The 19,268-nt window shown below is 44.2% G+C and overlaps 1 protein-coding gene across 6 annotated transcripts in view; it reads left to right on the forward strand.

Moving 5' to 3' along the window:
- The first annotated feature begins 950 nt into the window (after nt 1–950).
- The window catches only part of MYH11 (myosin heavy chain 11), a 125,813-nt gene continuing 107,495 nt past the window's right edge, over nt 951–19,268 (forward strand). For 4 of the 6 annotated variants that reach the window (XM_024744266.1, XM_024744267.1, XM_024744268.1 and 1 more), the window contains exon 1: nt 16,953–17,297. In XM_024744266.1, coding sequence (XP_024600034.1) covers nt 16,953–17,297 — 345 coding nt within the window. Of the gene's footprint in view, nt 1,028–16,937; nt 17,298–19,268 lie in introns of those variants that run through there. The other 2 variants (XM_024744265.1, XM_024744270.1) reach the window with 1 other exon arrangement.

A 19,268-nucleotide genomic window follows, 5' to 3' on the forward strand; every position in this document is an offset into this window, starting at 1 on the left:
AGGGAGTGGTACTAAGAGGGAGGGAGAGAGAGAAAACTTTCAGGCAGCTTCATTTTCAAGAATTTCTTCGGGCGGGGAGGAGCAGGTGAAGAGAACTTTCAAGAGCGCCTGGCACTCACATTCTGCTTGGATCCTGACATGCACCTTGCAAATTACGTAATTATACACACACACACACTTTTCAGCTTCGGACACTGAGGCTCAGAGAAGGGAAATGACTTGCCTGAGGTCACACAGCCAGCGAATGGCACACCCAGGGCCTGAAGTCACAACAATTGGGCCTCTTTTATTTTTTTGCTTGTGGGTGGAGGTGGGGATGCCAAGTTGGGAAAAGTAAAAACTTCCCCTTTCTGCACAATTCCCAGCAGAGTTGGGGGGTCTTGCCTTGTACTTTGCAAAGTTCAAAAAATCCCCTTTCCCCACCCTTCACGCAGCACGGCCAGGCCCTTTCCAGGTAGTGGGGGACGAAGAAAAATGGCGAGCGGGGAGAGGAGGTGTCAACTCGGGCCCCCCACAGTTCCCGCCACGCGGAGGAAGCGGTTAAAGCCCGTGAGGCTGGAACTGACTCAAGGGAGAAATTCTCAAGCATCCCCTATAGACGCCGGCCGCTCAACCCCTTTCTTTAGGGACCCGGAGTCTCGGTGACTGTCCTAGAGCCGGGGTCAGACACTGGCCCCGAACGCTTCTGCCCGCTGCGCCTTTCCCGGGAGCCCTGCGGCCCCCCGCTCCCCCCTGAGCCCCCGCCTGGGTGCGCCCCTCTACGGGCGCCGCGACAGGTGCGCGCGAGGCGTGGACCAAAGCTGCGCTTTTCGGACCCTGCAGGTGGCGCTGCGGAGGGAGCAGCGCAGGACTCACACCCATTCCGCCCCCTCCGCCGCCTCCCCTTTCCCTCCCGCGGGCAGCTCCGGGTCTATAAAGAGAGGCGTCCCAGGCGAGCGAGAAGGTTTGGACGCCCCTGCCTGGGAGGTGTGCCAGATAGGAGCTCTCCATCCAGTTTCTTCTCCGCTCTCCCCCAAGTTGGAGATCTGTAAGTATGTGGTCCTGGTGGGGTAAGGGAAATTGAGTAGAGGGTTTAAGGATCCTAGAAGACATCCTACAGGGGCTGGGGAGCAGTGAGGAGCATCTGTTGACCTCTTCTTAAGGACTATGGGGCTGGGGGTTCACAATTTTCATTTCTCTCTGCCCCATCATCCTAGATTTCCCCCAAACCAGCATCTCCCAAGGTAAGCAATGATAAGTACCACCTTGGGGGTACTTATTAAAGATAATGCCCGGGCCCAACTTCGGTTACACTAGAATCTTCAGAAAAACTGTTCCCTCTATATATGAGTCCCAGATGATTCTTGTTATGAGGCAAATCTGAGAGATGTGCTCCCTTAGAAATCACAGAGGTCTGGCTTGAACAGCCAGGCTTCTTTTATTCTGGCCGCAAAAAGAGTGCAGCTGAGCTTCACTGAAAAGTCATTTCCTATCACATAGGCAGGCAAAATATGGCTTCCAGTGGAGCTTGCTTAGTTCTGTTAATTATATCAGTTAAAAACACATGGGCAGAAAGGGGAGTGTTTTTTCCTCACTCTAGAGGATGCCTGCTGATAACCCTTGAGTGATAGGCTGGTTATGATCCAGTTTATTTATTACAGCTTGATTTTCTTCCAGACACACCCCCCCCCTCCAGATTTTTAAAAATCTCACCCAGGTTGACCCCAAGGGTCTCAAATACTCAGAAGGATGCCAGAGTCCACATTTGCTTACAAAGTCTGCAGGTGCGTTAGCTAAGATTGGGCTGGGATTTCCTGCAGAGCATCCAGTACACATGTTACTCTCATGTCCTACTAAGTGGGCAAAGTGAGAGAAAGTGGCTACTGCCTGTTGTACGTTCTCTCTCCGCACTGAGAGCTGGTGGGGATTTGGCTGCTTGAGGAAAGGCACCATTCAAAGCCATACTTATCAAGAAGTAAAAGTAAATATTTAGAAACCCCAAGAAAGGGAGCATTTACTACAGTATTAAGAATTGATAGATTAAATTGCAAAGTGGCCATTTTATACAGAGGAGGAGCTTAAAGAAGCAGAACTGAAAGTCATTAGATAGCAGTGTGTGAAATAGGATATTGAAGATCCATGGAAGGAAATGCAGTCCTTCCTTGGTGCTTTCGCATTGAGATAAACTACCATTGACAGAGCACTTATGTGCCATGCACTGTAGCAGCGTTTGACTTAATTGATCTCATTTAATCATTGCAACAACCTTTTAAGGGAGTCATTATGATGCCTGTTTAGTATACAAGGTAGCTGAGGCTCAGAGAGGTTAAGTAATTTGCCCAGTGTCTCACAGCTAACAAGTGGTGGATCCCATTCCTGTGTCTGTCTGATGCTAATTCTATACCCCTGACCCCACCATCTTTTTTCTTTACCATGAACAAAAACTGTTGGAATCAGGTTTCTGATGGGACCAGATGTGTCCAGTAAGGCAAGTGCTTATCATCTCTGAAGAAAGCATAAACTGACTTTTTGCAAATTTAAAGTAAAATGCACTGTTTGTCCTCTGTGGTGGGGTCATCTAGTTGGCCCGATGACTAGATTAGATGGGCTGCCATCCCAAGAGTCCAAAACGTGAACTAGCCGGGCCTTCCTTGAGAAGCTTCTAGGGCTCGTAAACACTGTGTATCTTATTATCATGTCTGAAGTAGACGTGTTATTCCGTACAAGGTATTTGTTATGGATTTGTTATCCTTACTTTTCTGTGTGAGGGCTGAGATTGAGGCAAACATGCCCATTTATGGTAGCGTTTTCCATGAGGCCATCCTCGGGCCCCCTCACAAATTAGCCTTGTACTGCAGCTTTGTTGGTCATGCCTCTGGAGATTTCTTTGTCCTTGTCCTTCCCGTTTGGGAACAAGTGGGGGAGTCCAGAGTAGAAAACATTTGGGAGGAAAGGGGGATTACCTTTCCCTACTCTCTCTTATTTGGAAGTTTTATTTTTGGGGTGGGAAAGTTGTCTTCTCCTTTCCTCAGTGTATTGAATCCAAACAGGTGGATTTTATGCTGTAGGGGCAACCATGTACTTCTAAAATTGGGTACACATTAGATTTTTCTGGAAAACCACATCCAATTTTAAGTCCACTGGAATCCGAGAACATCACAAGCAAATTTAGAAATCATGCAGGCTGACCTTCCCTAACCTCAGTTTTCCCATCTGTAAAATGGGGCTTGTGAGAATAGCTAATGTTAGTTGATCACTTTTGCTGGACAACACACTGAATCCTTTACAGGCATCATGTTTCTAAGTCTTTACAACAGCCCTTTGGAATGGATGCTATTGTTATTGGCCCTGTTTTACCAATGTGGAGTCTGAATAACTTGCTCAAGATAGCTCAACTAGCCAATGAGGAAGACAAGATTCTATAGACCTAGCTCTTTCTAACTGCAGAGCCTAAGGGATTGCCCTTTTGGGAGGATTCAAGGGGATCATGCATATGAAGGGTTTAGCACAGTGTCTCGCCCCTGGTGAACTTCTGTGGATGGTTATTTATAACATACATGACCAGAGACCTTAAGGATCTTGCTCAGTGTAGCCCATCTGGTACTTGGCAGAACCAGGAACCCTATGGTATAGTCTTTCCGTAAAAGAGAAACTTGCCCTTAATTTTCTTTTTGTGTAATGTCTTTTCATAAACTCAGTTCCTATTCTTCTTCCACTCGAATATAGACCCACTTCCTCACCTTTGTCAGGAACATGACTGATACCAGGTTTATTGGCCCTTTTTTAATTCATTTAGGGTCTCGAGGGCATCCTTTAAGAGCTCACCTGTGAGTGGGAGGAGCCTGTCTGGCTTCCACGGTGACTCTTTTGCTACCAGGGGTCTCTTCCCTCTACCCCTGACCTTTAAACACAGTTAACTATGGCCACACCATGGGGGAAAGGCTGAGTTTGGAAAAGGCCAAGTCGGAATTTGAAGGAAATTTTTGTTTTGTTCTGTTTTGAATAGCTGACTTTGAAGAAACTTTTGTAAGGGATCAGATGATGGAGGAAGAAGCTAGCACTGCCCATTGTTCCTGCAGGGGGAAGTTGGGTGTCTCTGAGTTGCATCAGTGATTTGGGGGTTAAGGAGGAACAGCCCTCATCAAAGTCCTTGAGAAAGGACCATAGTGCTCGCCTCCTGCTCACCCATGCAGGCTTGAACTTCCTTCCCTCTGGTGGTGAAGCATGCAGCGAATGATACAGAATCACAGAAGGGGCCAGTGTCTGAGACCCCTGTGGGTCATTATAGCCATTCCCTGGTCTCCAGGTAGAATTCCTGACCCTCTTTCTCCTTCCCCACCTCTCCGCTCTTCCCCATCTTTAGATATTGATATAAACATGGTTAATGTATTCTTGCACATCTTTCCAAAACTTTTCTATGTCAAATCTTCCTCTTTTGCACGAATATTGGCATTGTAAATTAGGTGGTTTTTTTTCACTTGATTACATATCTTCATCTTTCTATATCAGCACATTGTGGTGTTTCTTTTTATCATCTGCATAATATTCTATTATGTGGAAGGATAGCATCTTACTGAAACAACCTCTTATTGAAACATACCAGCTTCACTCCACCATATAAACAGGACTTCAGGGACCATCTTTGTGTATCTATTTATGTCTAATTACATGAGTTTATCTGTAGGATAAAGTCCCAGCAATGTAATTTGCTAAGTTACAGAGCATGCACATTGAAAATGGATAGATATTGCTAAACAGTCCTCTAAAGACATTGTAAATTTAAACTTCAAATGGGCATATAGGAGACTACATTTCTTTTAAGTTGTGGTAAGCCAGAGTTGCAAGACACAAGACACAGTAGGGCTTTTAGGGCCAGAAATGGCTAGTTCTCTCTAATCCTCAAAGCATCCTCCATGAGAGCCACCAGACCTCTTGCTAACCAAGTTCTCTTGGGGTGGTAAAAATAATTTAGCTTTACTGATTATAAGAACTTCCTTCTGGAGGTACTTTAAAAACAGTATTCTAATGAGTTAGGCAGATATCAGAAGGGGGTGCAGCTGGTGGGGGAGTGGCGCGGGGACCAGTCCATGCAAGGAAGTTCATGCAAGGAAGAGACTTTTTGCTAAGAGTAGATCAGGTGTCAGATCTGGGTTCAAATCTCGGCTCCAACTTTTACAAGCAAAAGCCTTTACTTTCACTTACCTTCCGGGACCTCCATAGTCTTATAGGAATAATAAATAATGCCCACCTTGCTGAACGCTTAGGAGACATAGCAAGATGGTGTATATAATAGATTGCCTGGCCCGATATCCCATGAATAGAAAGAGCACAGTGATAATTGTGCCTATTATTAATGACAGATTTAGAGTCCCGATTACTCGTGGGGACAGTTTGGGGCTTGGAGATCTGGTGCATCTGGGGGGCCCACCCCCTCCCTGCTTCCCTCTCCACTTTGGCTCCTCCCACACCTGGGCCAGACCTTGAAATAGTTGCTCCTCTGCAGAGGTCCCGCCAGCTGGTGGTTCGTGTTCTAGATCAAGCCCAGAGGGTTTTCATTTTGCCTGCCTGACATTCAAAATGTGCAGTGATTTAACTTTAGGGGTGGATATTTCATTCCTAAATGCAGACTTCGGGGTCTGTTGGAGATCTGGCAATGCAGGGCCCACATTCTCACTCACCCCAGCGGGAGTTGAGAAGCTGCCACGCTCTTTGGGCAGGACCAGAGAGCTCTGTCCAGCCACCTCCAGCCTGGGTCACCTTGCATTGCTCACCTGACCCCAGGGACATTTGGGTTGGTGTCTCTGGTCTAAAATCTTGGCAGTAAAATACTGAGGGAAGCTGTTAACTAGGCCTGATGATGTGCAAATCCTGTTACTGTTTGGGCTCTTGGGTATTTTATTCATTTTCCATTAATACAGAAGCAGAAGGGGCAAGATCTTTTACCCTTGAGTTCCCCTGGGGAAAATAAAACTGATGCTAAAACAAGCTAAAATAGTTAAACATTCTCAGTTGGTTCAACTTCAACCCTTTGATCTGGAATCACAGTTATCATAAAATGTTACAGCTAGGGGCTTCCCTGGTGGCGCAGTGGTTGAGAGTCCGCCTGCCGATGCAGGGGGCACGGGTTCATGCCCCGGTCCGGGAAGATCCCACATGCCGCAGAGCGGCTGGGCCCGTGAGCCATGGCCGCTGAGCCTGCGCGTCCGGAGCCTGTGCTCTGTGACGGGAGAGGGCACAACAGTGAGAGGCCTGCGTACCACAAAAAAAAAAAAAAAAAGTTACAGCTAGCCAGCCCTCCACATTTCTGTCCCCAAATGAAAAGCACAAGGCCCAGAGAGGGAGAGTAACTTGCCCAGATTCACCCAGCAGGTTCGGCGCAGAACGGGGACTTGTAACCCTGTGGTCTTACAGAGGCTAACGAACAGCTTGTCTGCGCTCAAGGAACGAAGCTGGGTGTTGTTGGTGAGGAATACAGGACTGTGTATGGAGCCGACACACTCGGCAGTGTCAGGAGTTGCTAATACCATTGATCATGAACTGGAGGTAGTATCCATCAGTCCTGTATAATGATCCTGAAGGTGTCCTTTCAGCTCTCAGAGCTGATGCAGGACATTGGACGGGGGGTGGTGGGGGAGGAAGGCTTGAGAGGAAGAAACCAGGTCGGTGGGGAGTCTCCTTGAGGTTCAGCTGTCTGGGTGTCTGTCTCTTTTCTGCTCTCATGTGCCCACACTCCACCCATGTGACCTTCTACACTTGGCATTCCAGGTTGGTGGGGACAATTTTTTCCCCCAGGGGACATGTGGCAATATCTGGAGACATTTTTGGTTGTCATGACTGGGGTGGGGAGGGTGTGCTACTAGCATCTATTGGGTAGAGGCCAGAGATACTACTAATGGCCTTAAACTCCACACGACAGTCCCCCTCCCCCCCACTCTCGGCCTGCCCACCACTCCCCCTCTGCTACATGGCTTCTGCCCACCATCTATCCCACCAACAAAGAATTATCCAGCCCCAAATGTCAACAGCCCCAAATGTCAGCGTGCCCAGGTTGAGAGAAACCCTGCTCTAGCAGCAGGGAGGTGCAGACCAAGTTTTCCTTCCATTCAGTGCATGGAGAATTGTGCTCTCTGATCACTGCTACAGTCTTCCAAACTGCTTTGCGTTCCCCCCTGTGCCTTACCTAATGTCTGACCTGACACTTTTTGCCTGATTGTCCACTACCCCAAATTTTAAAAACTCAAGGCTCTGGGCGCACGCTGAGGCAAGTCCTTGCGGCAATAAAACCAAGTTATCTGGAGACTTCAAGTTGCCGCAGACCGATGCGGGGTGTGTCCCGTGTGTGTCTGTATTTCTTTCAGTTCTCAAGTTCTCTCCCTATTTCAAAGAAGGTAGACAAAGCAGAAAAGATCACTTCGAAAATATATCTTTATTCAGATTCTACCATAACTAGCTGTGCCATGATGGGCAAGTTACTTAACCTCTCTGTGCCTCAGTTTCCTCATCTGTAAACCAGAGGTAATGGTGCTTCTCATAGCCTTTTTGAGGGGATTAAATGAGTTAATAGCTGGCATTCAATAAGATAGAGCAGCAGCTATGATTACTAATATTAATAATATTAATTTGCTAGGCTCACCACATTTTCTCAAGGACAAATCTATGGGATTTAATCAGTGTTTGGTGGGAAAAGAGGTCTGCGGCTAAATGTTTTTGAGAGCCATGGGCTCAAAGGAGTGAACTAGCTTTCAGATGTCAGGACCTCTGATATCCCGATGGGAGTTCTCCCTCTTAATGATGGGGTGGGTAGATGTGTATCGCTTTTCAAATGGATTTGACCACAGAATCGATTTCTTTCTCTTTTTTTGGCCGTGCCTCAAGGCATGTGGGATCTTAGTTCCCTGACCAGGGATCAAACCCACGTTCCCTGCATTGGAAGCACAGAGTCTTAACCACTGGACCACCAGGGAAGTCCCCAGAATTGATATCTGAAGAGTGTCTCAACCTCCCTGAATCCTGCCCCACACCACCCCAAATATTTTGAGGGATTAGGGTTCCAAGGAACATACTCTGAGAAATGCCATTCTAGGGTGAAGCCAAGCTCCTCTTCCCTTTTCCTTCTTTCTTTCGACCAAAACAGATTTCACACATCGTGACTGTCAGGCTTCAAAGATATGGGAAGCAACCCAGCCTCTCTCCTTTTTCTGGACAGAGACTGAATCTTTGTGCTTGATCTTCTTTGCATTTTTGAGTCCTAGATTAGGCAGGGTTCGTGGCAGTGGGAATTCCTCTGTCCTTTTATTTTTCTGTTGTAGTTTTTGCTTTTTTTTTCTGATTTGTAAGGCAACTCAGTAACATCGTAATTAGAAAGAGCCCACTTAGTTGTCATGCTGCCCTAAACAAATAAAACATGTCTCCCCACCCTCTTGAGTATACTCGGCTACCATTCAAAAACTTTTCATTGATTGTACTTATACTACCGAACTGTATAATTAAGTGCTTAAGGTGGTGAATTTTATTATGTGCATTTTACCATAATTAAAGATAAAAAGAAAAAAAATTTTTTTTCATTGAAGTATACTTTATATCAGAACAGTACACCTCCCTGTGGGTATGCAGCCTGGTGAATTTCCACAAAGTGGGCACACCCATGTAACTGGCACTCAGATCAAGAAACAGAACATCAACCCCACACACCCCCGTCACGTCCTACACTTCCAGTTACGACATCTGACATCTACCACCTTAGGTTAGATTTGCCTGGTTTTTGAACCTCATATACAGGCACCCCTCGTGTTATTGCCCTTCACAGATACTGTGGGTTTTTTTTTTACAAATTAAAGGCTTATGGCAAATCTGTGTCGAGCAAGTCTATCGGTGCCATTTTTCCAACAGCATTTGCTCACTTTGTGTCTCTGTGACACATTTTGGTAATTCTTGCTATATTTAAGGCTTTTTCATTACAATATTTGTTATGGTGACCTGTGATCAGTGGTTTTGTTGTTGCTGCTATGACTCGCTGAAGGCTCAGGTGATGGTTAGCATTTTTTCGCAATCAAGTATTTTTAATTAAGGTGCGTATGTTGACATAATTAGACATTCGACATAATGCTGTTGCACACTTAATAGATGACAGCATAGTGTAAACATAACCTTTATAAGCACTGGGAAACCAAAATATCCATGTGACTTGCTTTATTGTGATATGTGCTTTATTGAGATGGTCTGGAACTGAGCTCGCGGCATCTTCACGTCCTGCCTGCAAACAGAATCACACAGTATGTCCTTCTTGGGTTTGCCTTCTTTCACGCAAGTGTTTGTGAGGTTTGTTCTTATCGCGGTGTGGAGTTATAGTTCACTTCATCTGATCTGGGTCCCATTTTGAACGTTTATTATGTGCCGGTCACTGTGCTAGGTGCCTTAAAGGGTCGGTTCATTGATTGCAAATACTCCACTGAGCTTCTGACAAGCCCATCAAGCTTGTGTAGGAGACAGAAGAACACAGGCTTCGAATCAGACCTGGGTTCGGATCCCAGCTCTGCCACTTTTTTTTTTTTTTTTTTTTTTTTTTTTTGGGGTACGCGGGCCTCGCACTGTTGTGGCCTCTCCCGTTGCGGAGCACAGGCGGACGCGCAGGCTCAGTGGCCATGGCTCACGGGCCCAGCTGCTCCGCGGCATGTGGGTTCTTCCCGGACCCGGGCTCGAACGCGCGTCCCCTGCATCGGCAGGCGGATTCTTAACCACTGCGCCACCAGGAAAGTCCCTAAAGCATGGCTTTTTAAGACAGCAAAATGTACCTTTATTTCTGATTTGCTCCGTGTGTGAATGTGCATGTTGACAGGATAGGGGTGTTCTTTCTCTGCCTCTATCAGTGTTCTTCTTTTATCGTACTTGTTAGACTTTTTCATTGTGAAAATTTTCAAACATATGCAAAAGTGGAGAGAACAGTATGACGTACCCCTTGGTTCCTGTCACTCACCTTCCATATGAGGCCAATCATTTCACCCCCACCCTCCTCCCATTTCTTTTGTGGGTCCCAAAGTCCCTTCTAATCCATAGGTTACCCTTTTTAAAAATACTTTACCTGTTAAAGAAACTGAGTCATTTGTCCTATGCCTTCCCACCTTGTGGGCTTTGTCACATGCCCATGACCTTGTTTGGCATGTTCCCTGTGCCCCGCATTTGCCTTAAATAGGTGTTAGATCCAGAGGCTTTGTTGGTTTCGATCCCCCAACCCCACCCCATTTTCCTTTTTGTAAGAATATTTCATTGGTGGTAGTGGCACTTCCTAGAGCAACCCCTCTGGAGGCACATAACCTCTGATCAACTTTGTTTTTGCAACGTTAAGGTTAATGAGTAGGTATAGGTGGTGCCAGCCCGATCTATCCATTATAAAGTTTGCCATCTGCTTTTCATCTAATACAGTGGGTCTGAAAGTGTGGACCCCAGGCCAGCATCCTCAGCATCACCTGGGAACCTGTTAGAAATGCAGGTCTTGGGCTCATCCCAGACCTACTGACTCGGAAGCTCTGGGGTGGGCCCAGCCATCCGTGATTCCACGACTGCCCGGGTGAAGCTGATGCACAAGGAAGTTTGAGAATCAATGGTCTGATGTTTTAGCAACATTTATAGTCATTGTCAAGACCCATTATTTTATTCAGAGTTCCAAAATTGCTACATTTTAGTTTCATCATTTCTTCCACCTTTATTGGCTGGAATTCTTCTAAGTAGAAGGTAGTATTTTTTTTTTTTAAACAGTGAAAGTGAGGTGAAGGGAGGATGTTGGACTCATTACATCCCAAGAGAAATTCAATAACAATTTAAAAATGCAGGAAATGTGATTGTTAAACCTGGCACAGTGCACATTCTCTACGATTCTTTAGTTCACTTTTTGGAATAACTGAAGTGATTATTCAGATTTAGGGAATGATTCACCCATTTCTCCATCTTTTTTTTTTTTAAATGAGCTACTAGATCAGGTCTCCCAGGAGAAATAACCATCCCTTCTGAACAAATCAGCCTTTGGGGTTTTTTTTTGTTTGGTTGGTTTTTTAATTTGTATTTTTACTTTAAAATAAGTTTGAGATTGAGTGAATTTGTTGGCAGCCTTTGGTTTGTAATATTGTTACTTTCACCCCAGAAGAGAAAAGTGGTAGTAACTGCCCCTCTGATTTTTACCTTGCAAAGTCTGCATTTTAGGAGGTGGCTGCCCAGCTCCAGGGGCCCATTGATGGGATATGGGGGTTACTCCATCTCCGTGGGATTTGTTGGCCTAAGTGTGGAGATTATGTTGGTGAATTCAAAGGAGTTATGAATTGTTTTCTGCTGAAGTAGGGGGATCGACCACACAGTACGTACTGGTGGCTGTACATCCTAACTCAGCTTGCACCTTAGTTCTTTGGAAACAACAGTGGATGGGGGAGGGGAGATGGGGTCGGTTGGAGGAGCTGAGTGAGAGCAAGTGTTACTAGAGCAGGGCAGCTCCTTCAGGTATGGTCAGAGGGTCTGGAATGGGCCCTTGGATTGGCCTGTAAAGAGTCTGTTGCCTCAGCACCTTGTCTCATGAACACATCTAGACAACAGAATGGAGAATCTGTCACAAATGGGCTCCCCATATTGAGAGGGCATTTAATGACTTGACATTTTATATAAAGACAGACTTCTTGTCAATTATTTAGTGACCTTGAGGAACAGTTTGTAGAAAGGCAGCATCAGTGTTTTAGTTTCGCCTTTTCTTTACCAGTTTTCAGTACAGTGGGTTGATTCCCCAGCATCTTACAAGGATGACTTGTGAATTATTTTTAATCATTATGAGCTCATGGATTTAAACATATTCACCTTTCAACTCTTGTCCCATATTTGACCAAATAGAACCCTAGTTTAATATTTTAGTGTGTAGTTTTCTAGACTTTAAAAATGTATACACAGACATAAAATGACAAGAATTACTCTATTATAAATATTTTAATCAGCTTTATTGATATTTTAGTGTGTAGTTTAATATTTTAGCATGTAGTTTTCTAGACTTTTTAAAATGTATACACAGTCATAAAATATTTTAGTGTGTAGTTTTCTAGACTTTTAAAAATGTATACACAGACATATAAAATGACAAGAAATACTCTCTTATAAATATTTTAATCAGCTTTATTGAGGTATAATCTACATATAACTCACCATTTTTTTAAAAATTCACTGATTTTTAAGTGTGCAGCTCAATGAGATTTGTCAAATGTATACAGTTATATAATCACCTCCATAATCAGGATATAGAACGTTTTCATCACCCCCAAATTTCCTTTGTGCCTCTTGGCGGTCAGTGGCCTCCCCAGCCTCTGGCAACCAGTGATCTGCTTTCTGTCACCATAGTTTTGCCTTTTCTAGACTTAACACATTAGTGGAATAATAGAGCATGTAGACTGGGTCTTGCTTCTTTCACCGAGCTTGCTTTTGAGATTCGTCTATTTTATTGTGTAGTTTGTTCCTTTTTATCGCTGAGTATTCCGTTTATTCATGTTGTTTTTAACCTAAAAAGATATCATAAATATCTTTGCATGGTCCAAAGTCATCTATTGTGTTATTCCGTTTATATGCAATGCCCCGAAAAGCCAAATCTATAGAGACAGATAATAGGTTAGTGGTTGCTGAGGGTTGTGGGTAGGAACAGGGAGTGACTGCAGACCAGCATGAGGAAACCCTTTTGAGATGATGGGAATGGTCCAAAATTTAACATCATGATAAATGCACAGCTCTGTAAATTTACTAAAAATCGTTGAATTGTGCATTTACAATGAGAGGATTTTAAAGCATGTAAATGACAAATAAATATGTTAAGATGAAAGGGAAAAATCTTTTTGTTAATTTTTAATTTTTTTTTTTTTTGCGGTACACGGGCCCCTCACTGTTGTGGCCTCTCCCGTTGCAGAGCACAGGCTCCGGACGTGCAGGCTCAGCGGCCATGGCTCACTGGCCTAGCCGCTCCGCGGCATGTGGGATCTTTGCAGACCGGGGCACGAACCCGTGTCCCCTGCATCAGCAGGCAGACTCTCAACCACTGCACCACCAGGGAAGCCCAATTTATAGTCTTTTAATGTTCAAAAATTGTGTGCAAATCTGTAACCAGCATTAACTCTATGAATTATCACTTTTATTATTTCTTCTTTTATAACATTCTTTTTTTAAATATTCTTTTCCATTATGGTTTATCATAGGATATTGAATATAGTTCCCTGTGCTACACATTAGGACCTTGTTGCTTATCCATTCTAAATGTAATAATTTGCATCTACCAACCCCAAACTCCTAGTCCATCCCTCTCCCTTCCCCTCTCCCCCGTGGCAACCACAAGTCTGATCTCTATGTCTGTGAGTCTGTTTCTGTTTTGTAGATAGGTTCATTTGTCCATATTTCAGATTCCACATCTAAGTGATATCATATGGTATTTGTCTTTCTCTTTCTGACTTACTTCATATAGAATGATAATCTCTAGCTGCATCCATATTGCTGAAAATGGCATTATTTCATTCTTTTTTATGGCCAAGTAGTATTCCATTGTATATATGTACCACATCTTCTTTATCCATTCATCTGTTGATGGACATTTAGGTTGTTTCCATGTTTTGGCTATTGTGAACAGTGCTGCTATGAACATAGGGGTGCATGTATCTTTCTGAATTATAGTTTTGTCTGAGTATATTCCCAGGAGTGGGATTACTGGATCATATGGTAATTCTGTTTTTAGTTTTCTGAGGAACCTCCATACTGTTTTCCATAGTGGCTGTACCAACCTCCATTCCCACCAACAGTGTAGGAGGGTTCAAAAGGGAAAAATCTTTGTGTGGCATAAATAAGTCTACATCTTGAATTTTGGGTGGAATTATAGGATTCTGTTGCCTGGATGCTCTGTAACTTAACAAGGCACTCACTGAAGGCCGTTTGGATTGCTTGCAGGTTTTGCTGTTCCAAATAGCACTGCAATGTACATTTTTATACATCTGTTAACACTTCTCAGTTTCCTTAAGCTAAATTGCTAGAAATCAAATTGCAGGTCAGGGTGTGTGCATGAATTTTAGGAACTTTCCATCTGTAAGGGCGATGTATGCAGAGGCCTGGACCCTACACTCTTGACAACACTGGATATTATCAGTGGTTCTCATCTTAGCCAAGCTATGGTGAAAAGCAATATCTCACTGCTTCACCTTGTATTTCTTCATTTACTAGTGAGGTTGAACATCTTTTTCTTATGTGGATTGGCTATTTGAAAGTGTTTTTAAAGTATCTATTTTTGTTGATAATAAATTTAATAAAAGTTATAAAACTATAAGTATGGCAAAAATACATAATAGAAAGTATACCCATGTTCAGAGTAACATTATTCACGAGAGAGAAAATGTGGAAGTAACTCAAGTGTCCATCAACAGATGAATGGGTAAACAAAATGTCATATATCCATACAGTGGAATATTATTCAGCCTTAAAAAAGGAAGGATATTCTGATTCATGCTGCAACATGGTTGAACCTTGAGGACATTATGCTAAGTGACATACGCCAGTGACAAAAGGATAAATACTGTATGATTCCACTGATATGAGGTTCCTAGAGTAGTGAAATTCATAGAGATAGAAAGTAGAGGGCTTCCCTGGTGGTGCAGTGGTTAAGAATCTGCCTGCCAATGCAGGGAACACAGATTCGAGCCCTGGTCCGGGAAGATCCCACATGCTACGGAGCAACTCAGCCCATGCATCGCAACTACTGAGCCTGCACTCTACAGCCCACGAGCCACAACTACTGGGCCCGTGTGCCACAACTACTGAAGCCCACACGCCTAGAGCCCGTGCTCCACAACAAGAGAAGCCACCGCAATAAGAAGCCTGCACCCTGCAACGAAGAGTAGCCCCCGCTCGCCGTAACCAGAGAAAGCCCGCGTGCAGCAACGAGGACCCAACACAGCCAAAAATAAATAAATAATAATAATAAAAGATAAATTTAAAAAAACAAAACAAAAAAGAAAAGAAAGTAGAATGGTGGTTGCCAGTGGCTGGAGGGAAGAGGCAATGGGGAATTAGTCTTTAATGGGTGTGGAGTCTCAGTTTTGCAAGATGAAAAGAGTTCTGGAGCTGGATGGTGGTGATACTTGCACAACAATATGAATGTACTTAACGTCACTGAACTTAGTGTCATAAAATAAGTAAGATAGTATACTTTGTATATTTTACCACAATAAAAAATTGGCAAAAAAACCCATAAAAAGTAAAAAGCCCTTCATAACTACATTGATAAGTGCATATTTCTCCAGTCATTCTGTCTATATGGATTCTATATATTTTTAAATAAAATGGGTTATTATACCTACTATTTTATAATATTCCCTATATTTCATTTTTAAACAGTTTTATTGAGATATAATTTAAATACCATACAATTCACCCATTTAAACTGTACAATTGAATGGCTTTTAGCATATTCACAGAATTGTGCATCCATCATTGTAGTACATTCTAGAACATTTTCATTACCCCAAAAAGAAACCCTGCACCCCTTTGCTGTCACCCTCTAATTCTCTCCCAGCTGTTGGCAACCACTAATCTACTTTCTATCTCTATGGATTTGCCTATTCTGGACATTTTGGGTAAGTGGAATCATATAATATGTGGTCCTCTGTGACTAGATTCTTTTACTTAGTATAGTGTTTTCAAGATTCATTAATGCTCAGTGTATATCAGTACCCCATTCCTTTTTATGGCTGAATAATATACCATTATATGGAGAGGCCACATTTTATTTATCCATTCATCTGTTGATGGACATTTGGGGTTTTTTTTTTTTTGACACTTCTTGGCTGTTAGAAATAATGCTTCTATGAACATTCACTTATGAGTTTTTGTGTGGAGGTATGTTTTCATTTCTCTTGGGTATATACCCAGGAATGGGATTGTTGGATCATATGATAATTCTCTGTTTAACCATTTAAGGACCCCCCTTTTATTTTTACAGTAAACTGTAAGACTTGGATATCTTCCTGTGTCAACACACCTCGACATACTTCTTGCATCTTAACCCCTGGATAGCATTTCATTGTATGAAAATATAATGGTTTATGTACCCATGCCATGTTGATGGACAACAGGCAATGATGGAGATCCTTTTCTTTTTTTTTTTTAAATATATTTATTTATTTATTTGTTTGTTTTTATTTTTGGCTGCGTTGGGTCTTCTTTGCTGCACGGGCTTTCTCTAGTTGCAGTGAGTGGGGGCTACTCTTTGTTGCAGTGCGCGGGCTTCTCATTGAGGTGGCTTCTCTTGTTGCGGAGCACAGGCTCCAGACGCGCAGGCTCAGTAGTTGTGGCTCACGGGCCTAGTTGCTCTGTGGCATGTGGGATCCTCCCAGACCAGGGCTCGAACCCGTGTCCCTTGCATTGGCAGGTAGATTCTTTTTTTTGGGAAGATGTTGGGGGTAGGAGTTTATTAATTAATTAATTAATTATTGTTGTGTTGGGTCTTCGTTTCTGTGCGAGGGCTTTCTCTAGTTGTGGCAAGCGGGAGCCACTCTTCATCGCAGTGTGTGGGCCTCTCACTATTGCGGCCTCTCTTGTTGCGGAGCACAGGCTCCAGACGCGCAGGCTCAGTAGTTGTGGCTCACGGGCCTAGTTGCTCTGTGGCATGTGGGATCCTCCCAGACCAGGGCTCGAACCCGTGTCCCCTGCATTAGCAGGCAGATTCTCAACCACTGGCAGGTAAATTCTTAACCAGTGCACCACCAGAGAAGCCCCTGGAGATCCTTTACTGAAGGACCTTTGGGTTGTTTCCATTTTTTGACAACATAAACCATCCTACAGGGAACACCTTTGTACTCTATGGAATGTTTCTGCAGACTGCATTCCCAGACATGATGAGGTGAGGGCTTTATCTATCTTTAGGGCTTGGTTCTGGTCTAATTCTGACCCTGTGGCCTTATTCCCCAAAGGATCAACCAGGCACCATGGCACAGAAGGACCAGCTCAGTGATGACGAGAAGTTCCTCTTCGTAGACAAAAACTTCATCAACAACCCAGTGGCCCAGGCTGACTGGGCCGCCAAGAAGCTGGTGTGGGTCCCTTCGGAGAAGCAGGGCTTCGAGGCGGCCAGCATCAAGGAGGAGAAGGGGGATGAGGTGATCGTGGAGCTAGTGGAGAATGGCAAGAAGGTCACGGTCGGCAAAGATGATATCCAGAAGATGAACCCGCCCAAGTTCTCCAAGGTGGAGGACATGGCAGAGCTGACGTGTCTCAACGAAGCCTCCGTGCTGCACAACCTGAGGGAGAGGTACTTCTCAGGACTCATATACGTGAGTGTCTTGGGGCAGCCAGTCACTGCACCCCTGAGGGAAGGGAGAGGCTTGGAGACGTCTTCGGGGTGCAGGTTGGGAGGCTGAAGTTTTCACTGAGAGAGGCTGCATGGTGGGATGGGATCGTCCAGACCTGGGTTCCCATTCACCTTGCCCTACCTAGTTCTGTGACATTGAACAGCTTATTTCACCTCTTGAAGCCTCAGTTTTCCCATCTGCAAAATAAGAACAATCACCCTCCCCACGTAAAGGAGATCCAAAGATTCCATGTAATCCCGTAGGCGCTTGGTCAGTGCTCAACGGATTTCAGTGAAGTAGTTCCCTGCCCTCCCTCCATTTGGGAAATAAAGAAGAGCTCTTAACCCTCCTTGGGAAGGCTGGTCCATCCTGGCAGTCAAGTAGGTAGGAGACATGAGGATCTTGGTGAGGTTTGGTGGAGGCCTTCCCTGTCCCAAATGGGAACGCCTAGATTGACCTGGACACCTCTGGGTTGACTGTGCAGACCAGAGTGCACTAGAGCTGCACTGTCCAATATGGTAGCCACCGGCCTCATGTGGCTAACTAAATTTAGATGTAAACTAATTAAGTATCAATTCTTAAAAGTTCACTTCTTCACTGGTACTGGGCTTCATGTTAAATGCCCAACAGCCACCTGTGTCTAGTGGCTGCTGTATACCTGTGACAGCACAAGTGTAGAACATTCCTATCACTACAGAAAGCTCTGTGGGACAGTCTGGACCAGATGATGTGTGACTCAGGGGTACAGGTTCCTTGTGGGGTGGGCCAGCTCCCCAGGATATAGAAGGACATGGTAACCCCATTAAGCCAAACTGGTGGGCAGAGGGTCCCCCAGTCCAGCCTTTGTCTATCTTGCCTCTCAGAAAGGGTATGTTAATCCCTTGGGCAAGTTATCTAATTTCTCTGAAATTTTGTTTCCTTCTCTGTAAAATGAACACAAGAATAGTACCAGCCTCATAGGCTGGGTTACTCTGAAAAGAAAGCACTTGGCATGCTTCCTGGCATGTTGTAGGCACTCAACGTGCTAGGTGTTGTTTTTATTAGTTTTGTTGCTGTTATGGTCATTTTTGTTATTACCAGACAGATGTTCTTGGATTCTTTGCAAACTTATGGAAACAGTCACCTCCATCTTTAGGCCCTCTGGTCCCGCCCTTTGTGTTTTACCATGTGAAAATTACAAAACTCCCTTGTCATCTCTAAAATTGTCCTGCAGACTTTTTTCCTAATTAGGAAAATAAGGCACATTTATTCCAGAAGATTTGGAAAATTCAGAAAAGCACAGTAAACACAAAAATCAGTCCTCCCCCAGAGATAACAGCTGATAAGATGTTGGTGCATTCCCGGTGTTTCTATGTGAGAATAGTGCGTGTTTACATATTGAAAAGCCTGTGCACCTAGGCTGGGGACCTGCTCTTCTTTCTACGTACAAGTCAGTGATGAGCATCCCCATTGCTCATTCATAACCCCAAAATGTCCCTTTATGGGCTTTGTGACCTATCCTATGGATGTACCATAATTAATGATCTATTCTTCTTATGGATTGTTCAGAGGGGGTTACAATGGGTTGTTTTTTTTTAAAGAGCCAAGGGAGAATGGGGGAGCAACTCATAATTCTATAAATGCCTCCTCTCTATCTCATTTAATTAGTACAACATCCACTGAATGAAGTATGCTAGTCTGTAAGATGGGACGAGCATACTTCATTCAGTGGATGTTGTGCTAATTAAAGCTGAGGCTCAGAGTACTAAAGACCCTGTAAGGATAGTCTAAGATGCTCTCTAACTAAGCAGGGAAAGTCCCTTTTATCGAACTCCTTGTTTGGAAGCATTATCAACCTGGGGCTCTTGGTACAGAGTGGATATCTCTAAGGACACCAATCTGCAGGGAGCAAGAGGGGAGCGGGTCTCCTGTCCAAGATGAGTCATCTTCATCCAAGGAGGTCAAGGATGGGCC

This window comes from Neophocaena asiaeorientalis, unplaced genomic scaffold (assembly GCF_003031525.2).
Source record: "Neophocaena asiaeorientalis asiaeorientalis breed wild unplaced genomic scaffold, Neophocaena_asiaeorientalis_V1.1 scaffold91, whole genome shotgun sequence".
In the NCBI taxonomy this organism is placed as follows: Eukaryota; Metazoa; Chordata; class Mammalia; order Artiodactyla; family Phocoenidae; genus Neophocaena; species Neophocaena asiaeorientalis.